Genomic DNA, 22,992 nt, shown 5'->3' with positions numbered 1-22,992 from the left:
TGAGATGACCTCACGGACACACCACGCCCCTTTTTGCTTTTATCAAAACGCGTTGGACAGCCAGTCACACTTCAGGCGGCGAGAGGGAGAAACACGCACTCATTTACGCGCGACAGACACTCCCTGTGCAGGAACGCAAAGCTTCTCCCAGACCTGCCCCAGTACTCAGTAGCAGCCCCCGCCTCTTTACCTGGATCCGGCCAATAAACCACAGACACAGAGCGAGACAAGGGAGCAGGACAGGCCGCTCTTGTTAGTGGCCAGATAACTTTATCGGAGACCTCAGGAAGCTGGACTGAAAGGACGTCGCGCCGGTGCAGAGAGAAGTTGGTTTATTTGGGGTTATTTAACCGAGACGCACAGCCGCCTCTAGACCCACCCCCTGCTCACTCACTCGTTTGTTTATTTGTGTTTGCCGGGGTTGGTCGCTACGCTTGGCGCCTCCAGAGCCCGGATCAGTCCGTATTCGGTGGATCGGTTCCCCCATGGCGAAAGAGTATGCTTTGGATCGAGCCACCGGTCGGAACCGACACCCGCTGGTGTTACTGCTGTTGGTCCTACTTCAAGGTAAGGAGACATTTATTATATTCATAAAACATCTGCCCCCCCCACACACACACTCACACTCCCTTTCTTCTGTCTTTGCTCGTGTTATTGTAGATGTGGGTGCGATTCTCGCAGATCCACACCTTTGATCCAATTGTATTCCAAGCAAAGTGCAGAAGTGCGGGAGTCGGAACCCGAACGCGACCTTTCTTTCTCTTCTCTTTCACCTGTTTTTCTCCCCAGGTAAACGTTTCGGTCGTGCCAGGATTGCAGTTCCTTAGTTTCACCGTGTGTTTGTCTTCGTTACTGTTCATTATTTGCTTTATATATCCTGTCTGACCCATTCGTGTCCCTTTGAGAGCAGCGAGGGTTTTATTTCACGTCACTGCGCCAGGGCGATACCGCAGGGCAGGTTTTTTCTATGCGCGCCTGTCTGTTTATTTGTGTTGGTGGGGAGAGTGTTTTCTTTAGCGCGTCCAAGTGCATTGACGTATTTATTTAAAAACGGTGTTAAAATGGCGGAGGCTGTCTTTATCGAAGCCAGAGCTACCTGTTATTTTAGTTCTTGCCCTGGATTCCAACCCCCCCTTTCTCCTCCTTCTCTTTCACTCTGCTCTCTCGCTCCCTCGAGTTTCGGTTCGCCATGTTATTCAAGGTGTGGCCTCGTCGCGCAGGTGCGATCATTCGCAGTCGGTTCCTCTCGTTACCGCTCTTCCCTTCCGTTTCTGAATCCTATCCCCTTACCAAGCCCCCCCTTGTCTAAACTCACGTTTTGTCCCACTATTTCTCCTCGTTATTTATTTATTTTCAGGTGATTTTTTTTAAATGTTCTTTTCGCTTTTGATTATTCACACAAGGATGGAGAGGAGGAGATGGGAGAGAGAGCAGGGGCAGGAGAAAAACAAATCCATATTCATGCATACACTGTCTCCCTCAAAACAAACTTTTCTAGAACACGTATGTATAGGCATACAGATACCTGGGTTGTGGGCAATGGTGGGTATACCTGGACATGTCCCCTGTGAACTCCAGTGACTGGGGTTTGATCCCTACTGCCACACCTTCCAACTCTCCAGGGGTGGGGGTCTGGAAAGTCAGAGACGGAGGGGAAGGTGGCAATTAATGTGTGTGTGTGTGTGTGTGTGTGTAATTATATAATTATATACACACACACAAGTTCTTGTGTTTTTACAGATATGTAGCTTCTGAGCCGAGCAGTACATATAGAGGGTACTTTCCTGCATTGTGTGGCCTAGTTTATGCCACGGTGGTGTACCCTCAGCCAGGGTGGTGTGTGTGTGTTCATCGGTCACCTATGCACTGTGCACCTGAAAAAAGGGGTCAGCACAGAAAGCCCACAAATAGATGTTTTCAAAGCAGAACCTTGCTTTTGGAGCAATACTGCTTTTCCCAGGGCAGGGGTGGTACAGACACTTTCATCGTGTTACAGGAAGGCTAAAGTTAGCACGAGAGCTATGATGAAACGCAGTATACAGCTGAATCAAAGTGAACTAAAAATAAGTACAAAACAAGTTCCAAAATGTTAGACACTATGTGGGAACTGGGAAGGGGATGTGGGGCAGAGAAGGTGAAAGAATTATAGAAAGTTAAAGAGGGACAGAAGTTGAAGTCTGTGCCTAAATATCAAGGACGCATTAAGAGGGGAATATATCAGTACAAAACAGTACTGAGAATCTTAATGGGGGTGGAGTTAAACCACTAAAATGTTTAGTACCCTACTGCCAGTAGAGTTGTGGTGGTGGGGTACTTTCTGCATACTCATGGCAGTTGTGGGGCCGGGGATGTCTGATTCTCACTAGATTCAGTTTTCAGACTGCCTTGAGGGAAGGAGGCTCAAAAGTTTGACCCTAGACCCCCAGAGATGTATTTTTCCCAGACTGGGAGTGCCTCTTTACCCCCAGTGTTGGTTTGGTTTACTTTGCTCCGTCAGCAGCCCACCCAAGCCTCCAGGCTGTTCCCACCCTCTGTGTCTCTATCGCTCCATCTTGGTTCACTTTATTTTCAGCCTAGTTTCTGTTCTTCAAGTGATTTGACTGGGGTGACCAACCAGAGCAGGTTTGCTAAAGCAGTTGGACACCATACAGTACACTCTAACTTGAACCACAATGGAATAAAGTAACTTTTAAGATGCATATTCCATAATTCATGGGTCATGAGAAAATCAATACTATGAAAATCAGTTGAACTTGCAGTTCTGCCGTTTGTATTCTTTCGTGCCAATGTTTTGAACAGTGGAAATGGCAGGTGATGACCCTGCATCTCTGAGTCTACAGAGGGGACTTGTGTGTGCAGAGCGCTGTGTCCAATCTAAATACACACTGAATTGGGTGTCAGTTGGAATGCGTCTGGATTCATCTGTCTTTTTTGCGTGGCCTAGTGTTTATGCTGGAATGTGTGTGGTGAGGTCAGTGTTGCGCAACTGCACAATACTGCTTGTGAGCACTCAGCTGTGTGTGTCTGAGTGTACATCTCTAGGGGGAGTCGGTTTAAACCAACCATTAGGCAACAGGGCTGTAATCAGCGTACCAGCGCTTGCAACATTCTCTCACCTTCCTCTCCCCTCCTTCTCTGTTCTGTCCCCTCTTCCTCCCTCTCATCTCTTTCCTTGATCATTGGTCTTCTCCCTCTTTCCACTCTTCCATGTGAATCTGTCTGCAAACCCAGCTCCCTGCAGGCAGTGTTAATGTACCTCAGGTCTGTTTCCCTCTCTGAGCACTGTCACCCAGCCGTGTGATCTCTCTCTCTCTCGTTTGCTCTCGTACTCCCGCTCCTCCCGTCCTCCTCTCTCTCTGTTAGTGGTGTGCAGGTTAGTTAGGTCCCATCTCTGTTCCAAGAGATCTGCCCACGGCTAGTTGGCTGGATGTGTGGGTCTGAGAGATTGTAGGTCAGATTATGTGCGTGCGGGTCTGTTCAGGTGTAGCTGCCCTCATACCACATGCTATTCCCTGGTGTATGAAACTCCAGCGCCGCCGCCACCTCCACGCTGTGCTCGGTCTTGCTGCCTCTTGTGCAGACAAGGGGCATTGTGTGGCTGTTGCCAGTGGAGTGTGCTTGTGTTGTCTGAAAGCGTGTACTTCACAGTGCACAGTACAAGAGAGCGGCATGCGGTGGGCCGGCATATCAGTGGTGGCGACAGAATCACTGTGTTGCATAATCCAAAATCATAATGAAAATTATTACATTTTGGGGGGTATCCACTACCACCTCGCCACCAAAATCCCCACAGGATCCTACCCTAATTGTCCAATGACCCTCGACCCTAATCCTGTCTCTATTCTTAACCAACCGTAGCACACAGTTACAATCAATATTAATTCTTACCCCCAATGACAGATGGCCACTAAAATCCTGTCTATATCCTTAACTAATACACAAGCCATCAGATCCTGGAGTCACTATGTATTGTATCCTATACTTGTACCCACACTAACCCACTTTTAATCTGCATGGTTGTAATCTGATGGCTGTCTTGGTCGATCTGTCCATCATGGCCAGCTCCGATATGAGACACGGTTAATATATTGTGAAATAGTTGTGAGGTGATACAAGGGCAACACACACAAACAAGTTCTACAGTACAGACTGCACTGCAGGCTAAACAAACATAAAATAAAAGTTTTAAAATGCTGGGAGAGACTGATAGGGGGAGGGGGAGAGAGAGAAAACAATACTACTTCGTATAATTTTAATGCAGCCATCGGACTGTAAAACGGCGGCAGAAAATGTAACCTTTCGTTTTGAATGCTGATTTAGGGGGGTATGGGGTGTTGGGGGGCTAATATACCCTGGCTCCCTCCTCTAACTCTCTCCCATGCCTCCCGGGCAACGCGGTTTATGCACACCGAGGGAGAGGGCTGTGCCTAACCGGTCGGAAAGGGGAACATTTTCTTTCTCTTTCTCTCTCCCTCCCACCCGAGTGTATGATGTTTACAGACTGAGGTTTACCAGTTCGACTTCAGTCGGCCGTGATGTGCACAAAAATTAAAATTAAAAAATGTATAGCGACTTGTAAACAACCACGCTTCTGGGTCGAAACAACGTTTATTACATGCACGTATTTAGCAGTATTTTAATTATCGACGTGGATTATTATTATTGTTTCTATTTTTGAACTCTGTTTTGGCCTGGAGGTAGACTAAACGGATTACGAATTAAATCCATTGTGTGTGTAATGTACCGGGGTTTAATCTCATTTCACGACGATGGTACCTTGTATTTGTGTGTGTGTGTACGTGTACGTGTCCACTTTATTTACACGGGTTGAAGTGGTTGCCATGGCGTCGCGGGAACTTGGTGTGTGGGGCCGAGCTCTCTTTCCTCTCGTCCTGCTGGATGTTTATTTTACTAGAGGGGATACAATCGTTTTTTTTATTTTTCTTTCTCCGAGCTGTCAGGCACGATAAAACCCAGAGATCGTTGCCCGACCTAATGTAATGATAACGCTTGGTGGGTTTGTTGTTACTAGTCGTATCGGCCGCCATGTTAGTAAATAGGTGTCGGAGATGTTTATTCGTGTTGTGCAGTTGGATTATTCGCATGCATCGCCAGGTCCTCCACTCCTGCTTTTTTCTCCCCCCCGCATTCTCCTCTTTCTTTCCTCTACTATCTTTTCAACTACGTTTTTCTTTGTGTACACACCGGTGTCCCATTGGTGAATTTAAACCACCTCCCTCCCTCCCCTCCCTCCGGCCAGACTAGTGAGAAGACAAGGTCTATTATCGCTTTAAGGAGAGAGAGAGAGAGAGAGAAATGTGGGGTTTCTACGAAATGTAACTTCTTAAGATTCACACTAGGCTCGCCTTTGTCTCCAAACCCAGCTACGCAAATTGACACTCCAAAAGTTGTGATTTGTAACGAGTTTCTTGCTCGGCTTTACACAATACAATAGAATACATAAATAAAGGAAACGCTTTCGGTTTGTACCATGTCTAAAGTAGTGCTATTATCATGAATCCTGGTCCCCATCTCTCACGTACCAGCATTACTTTGTTTCTTGGCTATCTTTTTCCAAGTTGTACTTTCTCGTAAGTACTTTTTCTCCACAATGTGTGCACACCTTGGTAGTGTAACTTTGTATTGCAGTGGTAGTTATTGAGTGTAAGTTGCTAAATTCTGGTAAATCACACACAGGAATTCACACTGCAGTTAGTCTGATAAGCCCAGATATTGTTTTATTGTATTTATAGCTGCGATGTTGCAGAAGTTTGCACCACACCAAAAGTCAGTCTATTAGAAGAGCGATACAGAGAGGGTGAAAGTTTCTTTCGGTAGTGTTGTATTATGAATGCATTTCAAAAGCGAAAATCTGAAAAATTGCTTGCATGAAAAAACAAAGCTTCACTTCATTCCTGCCCCGTACCGCATCAGTCTGGTAACTGAACCCCAGAGTCAGTCAACCCTTCGCCAGCATGGCACACCCTTCTCTCCCTGCTCCTCCTGCTGTTGTACATGGCCAGTTTTGTCTCACTGAGACAGAATTTTGCAAGATTACCCCACTTCTTGTATTTTGTTTTTATGCTATATCTCCTGGTGAGCTTTACGCCAAAGATTCATGAAATGATGGTTTAATGAAGGTAATTTGAATTAAGGTGCGAGGAAGTGGCATTGATGCAGTCTAGCGCAGAGATGGAGAAGGAGAGATGGGGGTTAATGGCAGAACTGTGCAGTCCCAGCACACACCGCACCCACTCGTTCATGAAACGTTATGAAAATAAGCAAAACGTACATCAATTGAGAGAGAATAAACCACACTACCCCCCCCACCCTTGCACAAACTCCCTTTGAGCAAGTAATAGCTCAAAATGTCAGCAGGCTTTAAGAAGGCAGAGTGCCTGTGGGCAGTGGGCATAGTTCTGGGTTTTCTTCAAGGATGTGACCTGGACTAACTCTGGGGTGTGTGTGTGTGTGTGTAGAATTCTCAAAAATGCATGTGTGCTGTTTTGTGATTTCTTCCTCTCCAGGGTGTGGGTGCGGCTTCCTCTCTGACTCCAGCCACTGTTGCCCAGAGAGGGGGGAGGAGGTGATGATGGGGGTGGGCGGGGGCAGAGTGGGAAAGGCAGGGTGCGAGTGGGAGAGTGAAGGGAGAGTCGGACAGGACAGGGAAGGGGATGGGAGAAGGAGAATTAGAGCGGGAGGGGGGTGGCCTGTGACTGCGGCCTTCTGCCAGCCTCTATCTCATTCCTTCACCGTATAAGGAAATGCACAGATACTGTAATTAGAGCTCTTTCCTTCTGTGTAATTTACAACAATCTGAGAACCACACCCAGACTGACCAACAATGATGCACTACTCCTGCTCTCTTCCACTATGTTAAAATCACAAAATATTTCTCTGCCTCTCCCGGCTGTATTGTATCTGATCTCTGGACAGAGAGAGTGACGGAGAGAGCATGCTGTTGGTCTGTCCCACAGCGTAGCCCTGAGCTGTACGCAGAGTGTTCAGGCTGCTGCTTTGATTTTGCTCTTTGAGAAACGGTTGAGTCCAAGGAGTGTGTTGAGTGTGTACATCCTTTCTTTCTGTTCTTCTCCCTTTCTTCCTGTGTTCTCTCTGCCCCCATCCCTCTTTAACATTGAAATGCTTTCAGGTATGGATTATTAATGTGCTATGGGCTGCAGCATCTCTCTCCCTCCCCCCACCCCCCCTTGTCTTATTCACACTGTTCCATGCTGTTGCACTGACTCACTAATTCTTTCTTACACTGTCATGCTTCTGCATTCTCTCCCACTCCCCCTCTCCCTCTCGCTCTCCCCCTCATTTACTTAACCTGATAATTGGTCATAATAAACATCTCTCTCGTGAGGTTTCATTCTTGTCCTCTCCCTGTCACTCTACAGTGTGTATTAATCTCTCTCCCCTCTGTCTCTTCAGTCTTGATTCAATAGTATAATTCACATTTTTCGTTGGTGTGTGCGTGCTGTTTCCATACTGTCCCTCTGTCCCCCCACTCCCTCTGTCTGTATCATAGACTGTCCTACTTCCTCAGTTTATTAATTTAGGCCTTGGAAGAGAGAGAGAGAGGGGGAGAGCAAATGGAGAAGCGGAGAGATTGAACACTTGCAACAGTTTAAAAAAAAAAAAAAAGGCATAAATAAATGAAAATGATAAAAATATGCCTATTAAAGAATTCAGGCTGACAGCTGCTCATGCACAACAACACTTATCAGATGGAGAGACTGTCTAGTCCAGTTGAGTCTACTCCAATGGGGTTCCTGCTCCTTTTTGCACGGTCTCAGACTGACTGCTGCTGTGAGTGTGCCCAGCCTGGTGTTGGGTGCCCGCCCCAGCAGCATCTGTCCTGAGTGCTGAGCAGAGCGATCAGACACTGGACAGACTGCCAGCCTCTGGGGAATCTCTCTCTCTCTCTCTCTCTCTGTAGACCAGGCATAGATAATGAGACTCAGGTGCTTTAAAGTGAGCAGAGAATATATCTTTCACAAACTGAGGGAGGGAGATATGTGTATCGGGGGGGTTTTTGTGTGTATTGGTAGATTTGTATGCGTTTGTGTCAGTGCATGTCTGCATTGGTAGATTTGCGTCTGCGCCCGTGTGTGTCGATGCGTGTCTGTGTATCGGGGTGTGTGCATCATTGAGTGTGTTTTGTGAGTCAGTGTGTGTGTGCGCCTGGGCCTGCAGGTTCCCCTCAGAGCTGGGTCTCTGCACAGTGACAGTAAACTGAACTGATCAGCTGGAAGTGAACAGGTGGAGAGAGAGGGATTGACAGCATGAAGGAGGGAGGGAAGCAGAGAGAGAGCGAGAGAAAATATGATGGAGGGTTGAAGGAAATTCTCAGATGGAAAGGGAGAGACAATAGGAATAGGAAATGATTGACACTCCAACTTAGAGACTGAGAGAAAAGAGTGGAGTCACATTGATTTTTTTCCTTTCTCTTTCCCTCTCACTTTTTATTGCTCCCTTACTCTTGTACAACTGTCAGGCCTCTAAGGAGAATAGTAACTTGAAAGTGGGCCAGAGAGGGTATTGGAAAAATAGGGGGATGTTCTCTGTTCTCCAGTGCTTCCCCACCTGTATTGCTATGGCTACCTCTGCCAACTGGCTACACCGGTGTGTCTGTGCAACAGGTTGTGGATAGGGCAGCACACCTCCTGTGTTTGGTGTGCGGTCGAGCATGCGCATGCTCTTGTTTGGCGTGTGTGTGTGTGTGTTTGGCCTGGCCTGGCCTTTCTGGCGATTCGCAGTGCTAATCCTGGGAATCCTGGATGAGCTGCGGCGCCGTGGCCTGATCCCTCTGAGCCTCTAATGGGAATTATCTGTAGAGAACTAATTTGGACTCAGCCTGCCTGCCTGTGTGTGCGCACGTGCGTTTCTGGTGACTGGCACCCTGTGTGCATTGCTTTGTTGGAGAGACTACTTTGAGTTCATCTCCCTTAGTCTGTTTTGTCCTTTGAGGTGATTTTGGGGATGAGTTTACAACCTTAAAATTACAATAAAACTGCTGGATTGTGCATTCTGTCTCTCTCTTTCTGTGTACCCCCCTCCCTCGCATTCGACCCCAATCGGGAGTAGAGTGTTGTTTTATAGTCATTGATAATTTATGTCCTCTTCCCCCTGTGGGAATGCCACAATCCACACCATAATGGACTTCATAAATTTTTCACTGTTGGGCACTGGGAGTCTTGGTCCAACACTACACTGCTCTGGATTGCCTTTGATGCAGTGTACTGGTCTCCATAGCGACTGCCCTGTAGTCCACCTATGTGCAGGACAGTGCTGACAATTACATGCAGTTGTGTGTACACGCAGCATTGCACACATGCACTTGAACACTATACACATGTGCTCTGGCAGGCTCAGATGCTCACACATGCACAGTCTCTCAGGATATGCTTGCACACGCCCCCGCTTGCATGCAAATGCTCTTGCGCGCGCACGCGCACACACGCACGCTGCACTTCAATGCAGGCAATGGAGAGAGAGGGAGACAGAAAAAGCATGTACACAAAAAAGAGACTGTAAGGTGCAGTGTTGGAGAGCGAGGGAGCAACTAGTGAGGGAGGGATAGAGAGGGAGAGAGAAGGAGAGCTAGAGGATGGTAGAGTGGAGGAGTGAGCAGGGAAGGAGAGGAATGTATACCACAATGTAAACTGCATCAGTCATAATTTAATTGTTTTTCACTTTACATCTGGACTCGTGTATATTGTCTGTCTGTCTGCCTGTGTGTGTGTGTCTGTGAGAGTGCAAACAACCGTTTGTGTGTGCATTAGCCTGTGCAAGTGTATATTTGGGAGCGTGTATAAGTTTATGTACAAGTGCTTTTGTGTCTTACTGTTTTTGTTGCTGTGTTTGTGTGTTAGTGTGTTTATTACTGTTTTTGTACATATTACTGTCTGAGAGGAGGTCAGTGCTGTCGCTGCAGGAGACAGCAGTTGGGGGTGTGTGTGTGCAGAGCGATGCGCAGTGACAGCAGTGTGTGTGATCTGATATGAAGTGACTGTACGTGTGTGTGTGTGTGCGTGCGTGCATGCTTGTCAGTGTGCGAGACTGTGACACTGTCACCTACAGGCACAAAAGCACAAGAAACGAGTCAATGTGACACTAAGCTTCTGTTCTCTCTCTCTCTCTCTCTCACTGTCCTTTCTCACCCTGCCTTCCTCTTTCCCTTTCTCTCCCTTCTCTCTTTTGGTTCTGTTCTTCTCTTCCTCTCTCAAGTGCAGTGTTACTTTACTACAGTATTCACCTGCCCACTTTACCCTCTCTCATTAAAAAACACCTTTATTGGCATGGTGAATTTACACAGGTTTTGCCATACTTTTTACCATTTACAGATACTATAAAGAAGAGCGAAGATGTATTAAATGTCCCTCTCCCAACTGTGTCCAGTCAGTGGTCTGTGTTATTTGTGGAACTCAATCTCACTTGCTCTTTTTCTTTCTCTCTCTCTCTCTCAGGCGCACAGTGCCAGAGGGTGAAGGTGGACCCGGAGGTGCAGGCCTACCCGGGGCAGAATGTAACTCTTCGCTGCCAGTTTGTGCAGGATGGCCAGGCCAAGCTCACACAGGTCTCCTGGATCTGGGAGCCGCCGGTGGGCAGTGGCATGGAGAAGGTCAACGTGGCAGTCTTCCACCCCCAATTCAAGGACAGCTACCCCAATTCCCCTCTGAAGGGCCGAATCAGTTTCCTGGCCCAGCCAGCCTCCCTAGAAGCTCCCTCGATCCAGATCCAAGGCGTGCAGCTGACGGATGAGGGGAAATTTATCTGCGAGTTTGCCACCTATCCCAATGGAAATGAGCAGGGAATCGCCAACCTGATCATGCTGGGTGAGTGTGTGTGGGGGGTGGGGGGTGGGGGGGTGTGCGCATGTGCATTTGGTATGGGGGGGGGCGTGTGTGCGCGTGTGGCACAGCGCAGATGTGTCTCTCTGACCCTGACACTCTGTTTATCTCTCTCCCTCCTAGCCAAGCCCGTGAACTCGGCCAAAGTCATCACAGTCACCGCTGGAGACAGCCCGGTTACCGTGGCACGCTGTGAATCGGCGAATGGCAAGCCGGCTGCCCAGCTGTCATGGGTGACGGCTCTGGTGGGTAACGGCACCCTCACCAGTGTGAACAACGCGAATGGTACGGTGACTGTGCGCAGCGAGTACTGGCTCACCCCCTCCGGCAAGGACGATGGCATGGACCTGAGCTGCGTGGTGTCGCACCCCACCCTGGACCTGCCGCAGAGCTTCCCCCTCAAACTGGCCGTTGAGTGTGAGTGTGTGAGTGTGTGAGTGTGTGAGTGTGTGAGTGTGTGCAGGGCATTAGTCTGTGTATTGGCCTCTCTCGTGTGTAGCTCAGCTGGTGTTAGTGTATTGCACTGTTGATATTAACTCCCCACCCGTCTCTCTCCTCCTCCTTTTCAGATCCACCCCAGGTGGAGATCATAGGTTATGACGAGAACTGGTACATGGGGCGTACCAATGCCATCCTGCATTGCAAGGCAACTGGGAACCCGCCACCCACCAACATCACCTGGAAGACGTGAGTCACCTAGCGGACACTCTCCTGCACTACACACCTGCACTGTACACACTATCACTGTATGCATGCACTCTTTCTCTGTGTAGGGTCCAGTCTGTGCATTAATCACCCTCCCCCCCCACCCCACAGGCTGTCAGGGGAGAAGTTACCGGAGACCGTGAAGGTCAACGGGAACCAGCTGACTGTGCAGAAGGTGGACGAGACGGTCAACACCACCTTCGTGTGCGAGGTGTCGAACCGCATGGGCCCCAGCAAGAGCCATCTCACTGTTGCGGTCAGAGGTGAGAGGTCATGACTGGTCATGTCACATGACACTTTACAACAATAAGTCAGGATAGCCAGGTGAGGTCAGAGGTGAAAGGTAATGGTCCACAGCACTGTACACTGCCAGTTTATAGCATGAGAAATAACACCTTCAGCTCTCACACGCTCTCTCACACTGACAGTACAGTGCTATATTGAGATGAGTGTGTGTGTGCGTGTGCGCTAGTGTGACTGAGTGAGTACCTGCCATCACGACTCCTTTTTTCCATTCTTGAGTTGTGGAGAGAGAAAGATAGAGAGATGGAGAGTGAAGGTGAGAAAGAGAGGGAGTAGCAGCTGCTCTTCTTGCAATTAAGCTGAATGGTCTTTAATGACCCTGGTCACCATGGAGACAGCAGCGATTAGCACGCAAGGGGTGAGTCAGTATCGCTGTAGGAGAGACTCGCAACTCGCTTGCTACCTCCCTCCTTCCCTTTCTATCCCTAGATCTCTCCCTCTGTGTCTCCTTCTCTTTTGACAATGGGAGGGTGATTTAGTGGAGGGAGGGTGAGGGGAGTTGGAAGTAATCGTAGTGGTGACAGGGGAATGGTGGAAGAAAGATGGAGGGAGGCAGTCTCCTGGAAGGAGGGGGAGAGACACTGGTGTCTCTCCTGGCAGGAGTAAAGTAAAATTTCGATTTTTGATCTTAAAATGCAAAGCAAGTCTAGGTGTGTCCTCTGTCCTCTCGTGTCTTTCTCTCATGTCTCTAGCGTCTCTTTCTCTAATCCCCTTACTCCTGCCCTTTTGGTCTCTGTCCCTCTGTCCATAAAATGCCATTGCACATACACTCACATGTGCTTAGTCTCCCTCACACACACACACACACACACACACACACACACACACACACACACACCCATATTACACAACCTGTGGAGGCAGTGCGGAAGAGCAGGACAGAAGCAGATAAACTGACCTAATTTCAAGCCCCATCTCCCGACTGACAGACTGATTTTTGACTGACCGTTGCTCAGCCATCAAGAAGCCAACCAACAACCCCCATCTTTCTCTTTCTCCTTTCTCCTGCCCCTCTCCCCCTCCTACAACACCCCCTACCCTCCTCCCCTCCTGCAGAGACCCCTCCCGTGACTGATGGGCAGGCAGGCATGGTGGCGGGCGCAGTCATCGGGACACTCCTGGCTCTCCTATTGGTGTGCGCCCTTGTCGCCGTGCTGTACACTCGACAACGGCGCCAGCGGGATGGTTACCGTGGCAACCAGGGCTGCTATGACATCAAGACACGAGTCTTCGGGGGCAAGAAGGGCAACCGGAATGGAGCGGGGATTGGGGGTGGGATTGGCGGCACTGGGGTGGGGCTGGGGGGCAATGGTAGCGGTCCCCTTTACACCTACGGTGGGGAGGGTGACATCGAAGGGCTGGGTGGCAAGTCCAGCAGCGGGGGACAGCTCCACCAGGCTGGCCCTATGCTGTCCACCACCCCCACAGCCCACGACATCCTGCTGGGGGGGGAGATGGATGAGGCAGAGAGGCGGAAGTTCGACGGGGAGGGGGAGGAGGACGAGGGCTATGACCATTTCGACGAGAGCCGCCCCCCTCTGTTGCAGCTGCGTGGCCCCCCCCAGCTCGACCTGGAGCCCAGCGGTTACCTAGACGATGACATGGAGTCGCAAAGGGATGGGTCTGTGATCTCGCGGACTGCAGTCTACGTCTAGAGAGGGATGAGAGAGCGGGAGAGAGGAAGAAGGATGTTGGAGGAGGAGGAGGAGGAGGAGGAGGAGAGGGGACCGAGGGGGGCGATACATCCGTCTGTCATGCTTTGATCGATCGCTCAATCAATCAATCAATCATCCAATAAATGGATCATTCAGGATTCGGTGAAATGAAGTGACCGGGAAATAGACTTTCCTGGATTGACAATTTTTATTTCAATTTTTTTGGGACGACAAAATGAGACAAAAGGATATCAACTACAACAAAAGACACGCGCACACACATGCACATGCGTGTAATGCATTGTTAAACATTGGCATGCGATGGACAGGACTCTGTGCTTCTGCTGGCTAACACCTCCTGTTTCGCTGTCCTGTCCTCTGTAATCTGGGGTTGGGGATTTCGGTGTCTTGATCATGAGGGATGGTGAAGGAAGGGGAGGAAGTGTGAGGGCAGGGGGGAATGGGCCGGGGGTATTGGGACAGAGTTCGGGACACTCGCAGCCCCTGAGAGAAATGGGGACAGAGGAGCTTAGACTGACACATTGACTGGACACTACAGTACACTGCACTGATAGGCTTAATATAGTCACTAACTGGACACTACAGTATACTGACAGTGAAAAAGGGAGGCGGAGTTATGACTGTACAGTACTACACACTCGAATAAGGAGATTAGACTGTGAGGCCAAGTGTCCTGATTATGCCCCAGATCTCTCCCCACCCTGATCTTTTTTTTTTTTTTTTTCTTTCCCCTCTCTCCCTCTCCCTCCCAGTTGATGCTGGTGAACATTTGGCAAATAGTTTTTATTTATATATGTATTAATGAAATTTCTCAGTCGCACACTGGACACTAAAGAGCGGCGGGAATGGTGTAAATGGGGAGAGAGCAAGAGGTGTCTGTTTGTCCTGTGTGCGCATGTCTGTTTGCTCTCGCGCTCTCCTCTTCCCCACCCCTGGCTCTGGGCTGCATTTTTGTCAGACTGCTATATTGCACACTGTTCCTGATCACGATGGGGATGGGGGGGGGATTCTTTGAGGGAGGGGTTGACCCTTATGTTAGGACCCCCCTGCTACCATAAATCTCATCACAATCTGTGTTCTGTAAATACCACTTGAGCATGCCTGTAAATATTCCATAATTGTTCTGTGATTTTGTTTTATTTCTTTTAATATGTTTTAGAAGTTTTGTTGTTGGAAGGAAATTGTGTGCTAGCGCCGAATACCATCTTTGTACATTTTCTGTGATTAAAAAAAAAAAAAAAAACTACTGATTTTATTCAATAAGAGACAGGTCTATATATTTTTATTGGTCTCTCTCTCACTGCCTGTCCTCTCTGTATTCCAATGGGGAATCTTTCAGATTGTTTTATATATTTAACAGAAGGGTGTCTATAATATACATCAAATGTTACAGATGTACCCCTACACTATTACAGTGCAGGACTGTGACTAGTATAGGGGCCCAGACTGGAGCCAGTGCGGTTTACACTGTAGTATAGTATAGGGGCTCAGACTGGAGCCAGCCCAGGTGGACTACAGTATAGCATTGTTTGCTGACAGTGTAGTGTGGGTGTTTGGAGCATGTGCTCAGACCGGTCTGACTTGCTCTTGTTATGGGAATGGAGAGAGAGAGAGACCGCTGTATTGCTCTCTTTCTATGCGTGCGTGTGTTGTAGTGCCACGCTGGCCTCCTCTGTCGGGCAGGTTGTGCTCCAGGCAGACATCTTTAACACCTGACCTGTTTCTCTGATTCATCTGAGAGAGTTAGACTATTTCAGGTGACGAGAGAGAGAGAGAGACTGGTACGGTTGGGGGGGGGATGGATGGAGGGGAGAGAGAGAGAGAGAGAGACGAGTACAGATGGAGGGAGAGAGGGAACTGGTCACGGCTCCTCCAGGTATGTCTGGAAGTGTGAGCAGCTTTTCTCACGCTCTGCTCAATTTAAGGGTGCTTTAGTGGCAGGACCATCTCCTGTATTGCTAATGCGCATTCCATACGGAGACACACTGTTCTACAGAAGAACAAGGTTGTGTGTGTGTGTGTGTGTGTGTGTGTGTGTGTGTGTGTGTGTGTGTGTAAATAATGTCAGGGAAAGTCATGGCATGGTGGGCAATTTCCACAGCAGGCATAGAGGGGAGACTGATAATGATACAGAAAGAATTAGAAAGAGTGTACTAATATGTTATCAGTAGATCTGTGTCTTTTTAAATATCAGAAAGGTGTAATATACCTAACAAATAATTATAATTTCTTAGGTTTATTGGTCGATTTTATAAATATTGTCTCCCGGGCGCAAATTCACTTGCACGTCCCGCACCACCGCTCTGCACAGGAGCAATTGGATTCTTGCTCACTGGGTCACTCTCCTGCACTCGCACTCAAAGACCCTCTCCCACTGAGACTCTCCCTCACTCCCACTCACACTTGTACTCACGTGCCCTAGAACCTGACTGACGGGACTCGACCGAAACTCACTCTCCCCACCCCCTCTACCCATTGTTTACAAAGTGACTCGCAAGGCTGGCATTGCCTGTAAACAGGAAGTAAGGGCACTGTGCATCATGCTGATAAGAGACTGAGAAAGAAAGAGAGTGAGTGTTAAATTCCGGTAACATGAAAGGAGGAAGTGTGTGTCAGTGCGTACATGCTGGGCGTGTGTCACATTTGCATGCACTTGCATGTGTGAACACTGGTGCGTGTGTGTCAATCTATAATGTCAAGGAATGTGTGTCCGTCCATGGCGGAGTGTGACATTTCCCTCAGGCCTTGTCAGTACTGGACAGTGTTAAGTCTGATGCAGGCTACCTGGTGTCTGGCGCTGTGCAGTGCAGACTTGGACCCGCACTGACCCACTGACTGATGCTGACCCACTCTGCTGTTCCCAGTGCCGCAGTACTGTGGACCTCACCACAGCACACTGCTTTGATTGTGTGTAGAGTTGGCAGCCAGCACATGTCCCACCGTCCCCCCCTCAGTGTAGAAACAGGGTTAACGGTCTCACTGTGACAGCTGCCTGGGGAGAGAGAGATGGGAGAGGAGGGAGTGAGAGAGAAAGCAATAAAGAGAGGTAGGGTGAAAGAGGAGAGCGGAATTGAGTGGGGAGTGATGAGTAGTGGGAGTCAGTTAGGGAGAATGAAAGAGAGAGACAACACTGGGCAACACTTACGTAACTCACGCCAATAAAGCTGTTTTCTCTTCAATTCAGAGGAGAGAGACAGAGAGAGAGAAGCAGGGAGAGTGACTGGTGCTGAGGCTAATGGGGCAGGACATAAAGCTGTGGTCAGAGCTCAGTTTGGCCCCAGTCAGGTCCACTCAGTCGCTGACACTAATACTGAATGCTCTCACACTCGACACTGTTGTAGTGCAGTCAGTGCTGTGTGTTGCCAGCTCTGTACTTACTAGCTCTGTGTGTGAGTGACTGTCTGTTTCAAATGGGTTGCGAGTGTGTGTGTGCACGCTGGCCACAAGACATTATGGAGGGGCGGGGGGGGGGGGGCAACTATGTGTTGTCATTGAGATCGTGCCCCTCTGGCACTCAATTCACACTGACAGCCCCCTGACCCCCCAGGCAGAGAAGGAGGTGGGGTTGGTCGAAATGTCAAGAGTTCAAAGACTGAAAGACTGTTGGAGAGAGAGACTGCCCTGAACACAACACAAAACAACAGACAACTACACACATGCTGAACACTACTCAACACAACGCTACATGCACACTGAACACTACTCAACATGACTACACACACACACACACACACACTGAGCACTACACACCACTACACACACGCTGAGCACTATACACACCACTGCCCTGAACGTTGTTTAGTGCTCAATGAGCATGTGTGTGTTGATAGTCTTTATTGCGTCCTTCAGAATGACAGACTTCCTTTTCTCACTGTCACAGCCCCTCCGTTACCCTGGAGACTATGATGACAAATGCTGTGCCCCCACCCAGAGAGTCTTCCTGTTAAACCATAATTCCAAGGACAGTCAATGATTTCATAATTTAACATTTTACAGCAGGGTCTCCAGCCGTGGTCCTGGAGATTTACAGTACAGTACACACCCACCTGGATGCGGCTCTGACTTTGGGTCAGGAGTCTGTGGTCAGAGGTCAGGGTCCCCTCAGCGCTTAGACTTGCGTAGCAGAATACATCACAGTGTGACCCCTGGTAGTGTATAGGATATACATTTACATTCAGTGATCTCTCTAGTGCGGTGGTGGTGGGTCTTTGGCAATGATGACTATTTAAACCAGTCACGCCAGTATTGCTTGTTTTTTAATTTGGGTTTTCAGGTTGTTAGGTTTGCTGAACACGCTAGTCTCAGAGCACCCTCTGGTGGAGCAACTGTGAAAGTGCACGCTGTCATTTTCTGCACTAACGGTGTAATTAAAAAAGTTAGCGTTTAAAAAAACAACAACAAAAACGCGTTACTAAATCGATCAGATTGTATCACTTTTATCATTTATTTTCCCTAATTTAAATTTTTTCACAACTACTGTGAGTGAGAGGACCAGCAGTCAGTGTGTTACAATGATTAATCACACACAGTTCAGTCAATCAGTTAGTCTGTCTGTATTATCGTCTCTCTCATTTCTAATGAGCTTTATTGGCATGACTGGAGGGCTCTGCTATTGCCAAGGCTTTCAAACTGCATTACAGCACACGAGTACTACAATAAAATCATAATATATTGTTTTGGTGTTTTGGGGGAGGGGTTGGTAAAGTATTTCAGTGGGGTCGATGGTTGAGGGGGGCTGAAGGAAGGATAATGGTGATGTTTGTTTTTTATATTTTATATATAGTTCTCTTGTGTGTTTGTTACCTCTTTACTCTGTTAATGAAGGTGGTTGATGTAATGAAGTTACTCTCTTCCCCTCCCTCTGCCTTTCCCAGACACTCGTCTCCCAATGAAGGGAGCGGCGACTGGCAGCATCATTGGTGGGATAATAGGGGTTCTGCTCCTTGGTGCCATCATCGGCACCGTAATCATGGTGATCCGCCGCCACCGCCAGGAGTGAGTGTTTGTCTGTCTCTCTCTCTCTGAGTCTAGGTCTCTTACCATCTCTGCGTTTGTTGATATATCATTACTGTATTACCAAAATATATGTAACATTCCTTCTCTCTCTCTCTCTCTTTCAGTGGTCCTCCCAAGTACAAACCCCCCCCTCCCAAGAAGACTGGTGGCTCCACAGAGATGGTGAGTTATCCCTCCCTCGTTAAGGCGCATTAATTCACATTAGGTCCCAGGCAGCTCTCTGTTGAATGTGACTTCAGGTTCTGCAGCTTCTAACGACTCCAGAGTGCCGACGGGAAAATGCTCTAATTAAAGACCACTAATTACTTTAATTAAGAAGCTGTCTGTTTCTGGGCCCCTGAGGACAAAGGGAATGGGGGTGGTGGTGATCTACCCTGACACATAGCTGCACAACACCAGGCACAGAAGTGAGCAGACACTAACACTGCAGTGTTGGATTGAACTCTGTGCCCCTGTGTTTCTGTTTGAGTTCCTGTTTGTGTGTGTCTCTGTGTGCCTGCCTGTGCCTCCCTGTGTGTGCTTCAATCTATGTTCCTCTCTGTGTGAGCCTCACGTTTGGTGTTTCTGCAGATTAACAGAGTTGCGGCTCCTGACACTGAGAGACTGCCCCTTGATGAGATTTACTACGAGACCAACAATGAGCCTGTCACTGTGAGTGAACACACCACATTAACACACGCACACACACACAAACACACACACGCACACACGCACACACGCACTTTCTCTCTCTCTCTGACCCTGCCTATGTGTTGTTTGCAGGATTTGGACCGGCTAGGCGAGGAGGGGGAGGGCCCAGACTCCAGGAGCTCTGGCCCCCCTGGGTACCACTATGGCGGCCCATCTAACTGGGACGACTTGCCACAGCCCCCCTACCGTGACTACGAAAACGAGCCCCCACCTGACCACACGCCCCCCACCCCCTCCCGAAATGATAGCTTCATATCCTCTGCCATGTTTGTGTGACCCAGCCCCCCTACCTTCCCCTCTCTCCCTCAACCTCCTCCTCCTCCTCCTCCTCCTCCCTCTATCCTTGTCTCCCTCCATCCTCTCCTCACTTGTCTGTTCATCCCAGCACAGCCTGCAGCTCTCAGTGCCCTGTCCCCTGTCCCCTGTCCCCCATCCCCTGTCCCCCATCCCCTGTCCCCCATCCCCCATCCCCCATCCTGAGTGGCAGTGCCCTGTGGTCCTGCTCCTCCATCTGTTGCTGTAAAGGGAAATTGTTCCTACACTGACTGCTTAGAGTTTGTGTGGGGGGTGGGATGTTCAAGGGGTGCTGTGTACGTGTGCATGTGCATGTCTGTTTGTGTGCATGTGTGCATCTGTCCAAGTGTGCTTCCCGCAGCGCTGCTACATGAACTCACTATGAATCTTTTGCACAAGGGTGTTCGGCACTGTGGCAGTCCTGATTGTTCGTCTACAGCAATACACAAATGAGAAACCCAATCAGAGAATGAAATGTAATGAGATGCATAGCACAGTATTGTGGGTCAGTGTGAGTGAATGTGTGAATGAGAGCTCTTCTCTAGTTTTATTTTATTGTTTTCTGGTTCTCTTTAAAATACTACACAATAAAGTGCAATTACAGACAAGGAAGAGTGGTGTGTTGTCATAACTTTGCTGAGAGAGAGAAGAGGGAGGGTGATATAGAGAGAGGGTGTAGCAGGAGAGGGTGATGGTATAAAACTGGCAGTTAAAGACCCAAACTATTTATTCCAAAAAATAATACAGAAGTCCTACCCAAACAAAAATCTTTGACTAAAACAAAAGTGCTTTGCTGAATGCAGGAATAAGGAAAAACAGACAATTATCAAATCAAAAACAACCAAAAAACACGGGAACACAGTGAAGAATCCCCTGTTTTCGGAAAGGTGGAATGATACAAGCACAACAGTGACTGAAAAGCAATACAGAACTGGGATGTAATGGGGACTTACTTACCTACAAAATCTTGAATCTGCAATTCAAATTAATCAAAACCCAGTTGTCAGGCCAATTTATATAATATATATATCCCCCTTTTTTTTTTTTTTTTTTTTATTGTTAACTGTTCCAAAGTGGTGTAGGAGGTAAAGAATATGATGTAATTAAATCAATGTATTTGTGAAAGAAAAACTTGCCACAAATTAACTGAATTCTTCACTCTGGGGCATGATGTGAGCCAGGGTCAACATTGGTCAACATTGACATTATTGAGTTAGCGGTGTTGGAGCAGTCTGCAGCCCCCGGCCTTGCTCTCCATCCACCAAACTGAGATCAAGATCCTGCTCTATGCAGATGATCTGGTCCTGCCGTTGCCCACAGAACGAGGGCCTCCAGACACATATCAAACTCCACAAAATCATACAGCAAACCAAAAACTCCTATCAGTAAATTGGGACAAAGAATCTATATCCCTAAGTAAACTGTATTGCTATCGGGCCCAAAACAGAGCCCCTGGCAGAGTCTCTCTTCACTGTCAGAGCTGGCAGATCTTGAGTACAGCTCAGTGACCACAGCCTGGCTAGAGAGACCTGGCTGCCCAGAGAGGACCGGCGCTGTGGTCACTGTGAGACAGGAGAGGTGGACACAACCTCACAAGGAAGATGCCCTGCAAAATACCAGAAGCCACCCAACACTTCACACACACATTACTGATCCAGGAAACTTTGCTGTCCTGATGGGTGAGGGACACACAGCCTCCCCTAGTGGCCCAGTATTTCACCCACAGACTGAGAGGGATGCCAGTGAGCTCCTTCCTTATGGGCACAGCAGGAGAGGATCAGTGTATAATTTTTTATACTGTTCTGCCACTGTTCTGTTTATAATATGATTGTAATGTCAAGGCTGTATTGTATATAATTTTAGAAATGTATGTCTATACCTTTTTCATTAATCTATATATTATTTGTTTATCCCCATCATTATTATGATGCCTGTTTCTGTTTCTCATTTATATCTCCTTTCATAATGTTTTAGCAATATGTTATATATCACATCCAACAAAGCACCATGAAATTAAGAATTTAAATTGAATTTAATTGAAAGAGGCAGAGACAAAAAGATAGAAAGAGAGAGAAGGAGAGAAACCAGTCTCCTCTGTGTGACATTGCCGGTGTTGATGGCTTGTCACACATGAACCACTCCAGAGATTAATTAATGACAGTCCATTACAAGCCCCATTACAATGTGGGGGCTCTGGGGACAAAGTTGTCGTGTAGGGCAGCACGCGTACAGTCAGCGTGTTTGCAGTGCTAAACCATGTTTAACCTCTGAGCAGCATGGCCACGTGCACATGCCAACAACATGCTTTGTGCAACCTGGAACTGCACTGTATTGTATTGCCCCAATGATGTGATGTACTGTTCTGTACTGGTCCGATATTGTACTATACTCTACTGTACTGTTCTGTACTGTACCTGCTGTAAAGAAAAATGTGTGTCTGTTTGTAAGTTAAGTTTTAAAACAATCCCACATAAACATAACTTTACTTACCATTTACTGATTCCAGGACACAAAAATTACTTTTAATAAATAATAACTATTGCCTCCGACTGCAACAGAGCCACCAGCAATGACAGCAGTATGAATCTCCTTGTTTATCTGAAGCCAGGTGAGCCTAGCGAGGCCTTTAAGACGAGCCTGTGTCTCCAATTGTATATAAAACATGAATTCAGTTATATTAGATGTGACTCAGGTTACCATTCTCCACTAAGGTGCATCCTTTTTATGTGGTAACTGTTTGTTATCATACAGCATATTAAAATGCCAAAGTCTACCCAGTGACTGACACACACAGCCATTCTTGCTCCACTGTTCCTATCTTTTAGAACAGTTCACACCTCAAGTCCAGGGGTCAGGGGCCTTGTTGGCATTGTTTCTGTCTTAACTTGAAGACATCAAATGCTTCATCATCTTTGTAGCCTTAATCCAAAGCTGGGTAGAATGCTTAGTTCATTATAGAGCTAGTTTCTTCCAGAACCAGAACCTTGCCAACTGAAATGAACCAGGTTTTAACAGATTTTCATTGACCTCACTTCTAACACATAATACCTTAATAAGGTTTAGAAAATGTCACTCCATTTTCCTTACATGGCTCTCTACTGGACTGGACTGTGCTGTAGTGTCTCTCTACTGGACTATATTGCACTCTACTAGGCTATACTGGGTTGCACCTGCTTTAAGGACTACACAGGATATTATGATGAATCAATAAGCGATTTATTTGGCAATAAATCAATCCAGAGAGACAGGAAGCCCAGGTGAACTTTTTTAGCGATGAAGCACCCAGATGAACACCTCATATACGGGCATGGAAAGTAATATTCAGACACAGTGATTAAAATGCATGTTGCATTGACTAATATTCATGTCAAATTAATTAATTTACAGGTCTACGAGATTGTATTGGCTAACACAATCAAATTATGCATAATAGATAAACAAGGAATGCCTTT

The 22,992-nt window shown here is 47.7% G+C and overlaps 1 protein-coding gene across 2 annotated transcripts; it reads left to right on the top strand.

Moving 5' to 3' along the window:
* Window positions 1-20,152, top strand: LOC136764991 (nectin-2). Of its 2 annotated transcripts, XM_066719416.1 has the most exons (9): window positions 1-567; window positions 10,473-10,841; window positions 10,980-11,273; window positions 11,426-11,543; window positions 11,673-11,824; window positions 18,415-18,535; window positions 18,661-18,718; window positions 19,127-19,207; window positions 19,319-20,152. In XM_066719416.1, exons 1-9 carry the CDS (start codon window positions 486-488, stop codon window positions 19,520-19,522), a joined length of 1,479 nt encoding a protein of 492 aa, XP_066575513.1. In that variant the 5' UTR covers window positions 1-485; the 3' UTR covers window positions 19,523-20,152. The 2 variants fall into 2 exon arrangements, with proteins under 2 accessions (XP_066575513.1, XP_066575512.1); XM_066719415.1 differs by lacking the exons at window positions 18,415-18,535; window positions 18,661-18,718; window positions 19,127-19,207; window positions 19,319-20,152 and adding an exon at window positions 12,921-14,272 and having other exon boundaries at window positions 38-567.
* The last annotated feature ends 2,840 nt before the right edge of the window (window positions 20,153-22,992 follow it).

Source organism: Amia ocellicauda, chromosome 12 (genome assembly GCF_036373705.1).
Source record: "Amia ocellicauda isolate fAmiCal2 chromosome 12, fAmiCal2.hap1, whole genome shotgun sequence".
Taxonomy (NCBI): domain Eukaryota; kingdom Metazoa; phylum Chordata; class Actinopteri; order Amiiformes; family Amiidae; genus Amia; species Amia ocellicauda.
Note: the sequence above shows the minus strand (reverse complement) of the source record. Positions and strands in the feature narration are given on the sequence as shown.

Bases quoted from the DNA above. Each gene is read 5' to 3' on its own strand.
- LOC136764991 (XM_066719415.1), top strand. From the start codon at position 486: ATGGCGAAAGAGTATGCTTTGGATCGAGCCACCGGTCGGAACCGACAC. The intron at 568-10,472 runs GTAAGGAGACAT...TCTCTCTCTCAG, and splicing joins GCTGTTGGTCCTACTTCAAG to GCGCACAGTGCCAGAGGGTG. The intron at 10,842-10,979 runs GTGAGTGTGTGT...TCTCCCTCCTAG, and splicing joins CGCCAACCTGATCATGCTGG to CCAAGCCCGTGAACTCGGCC.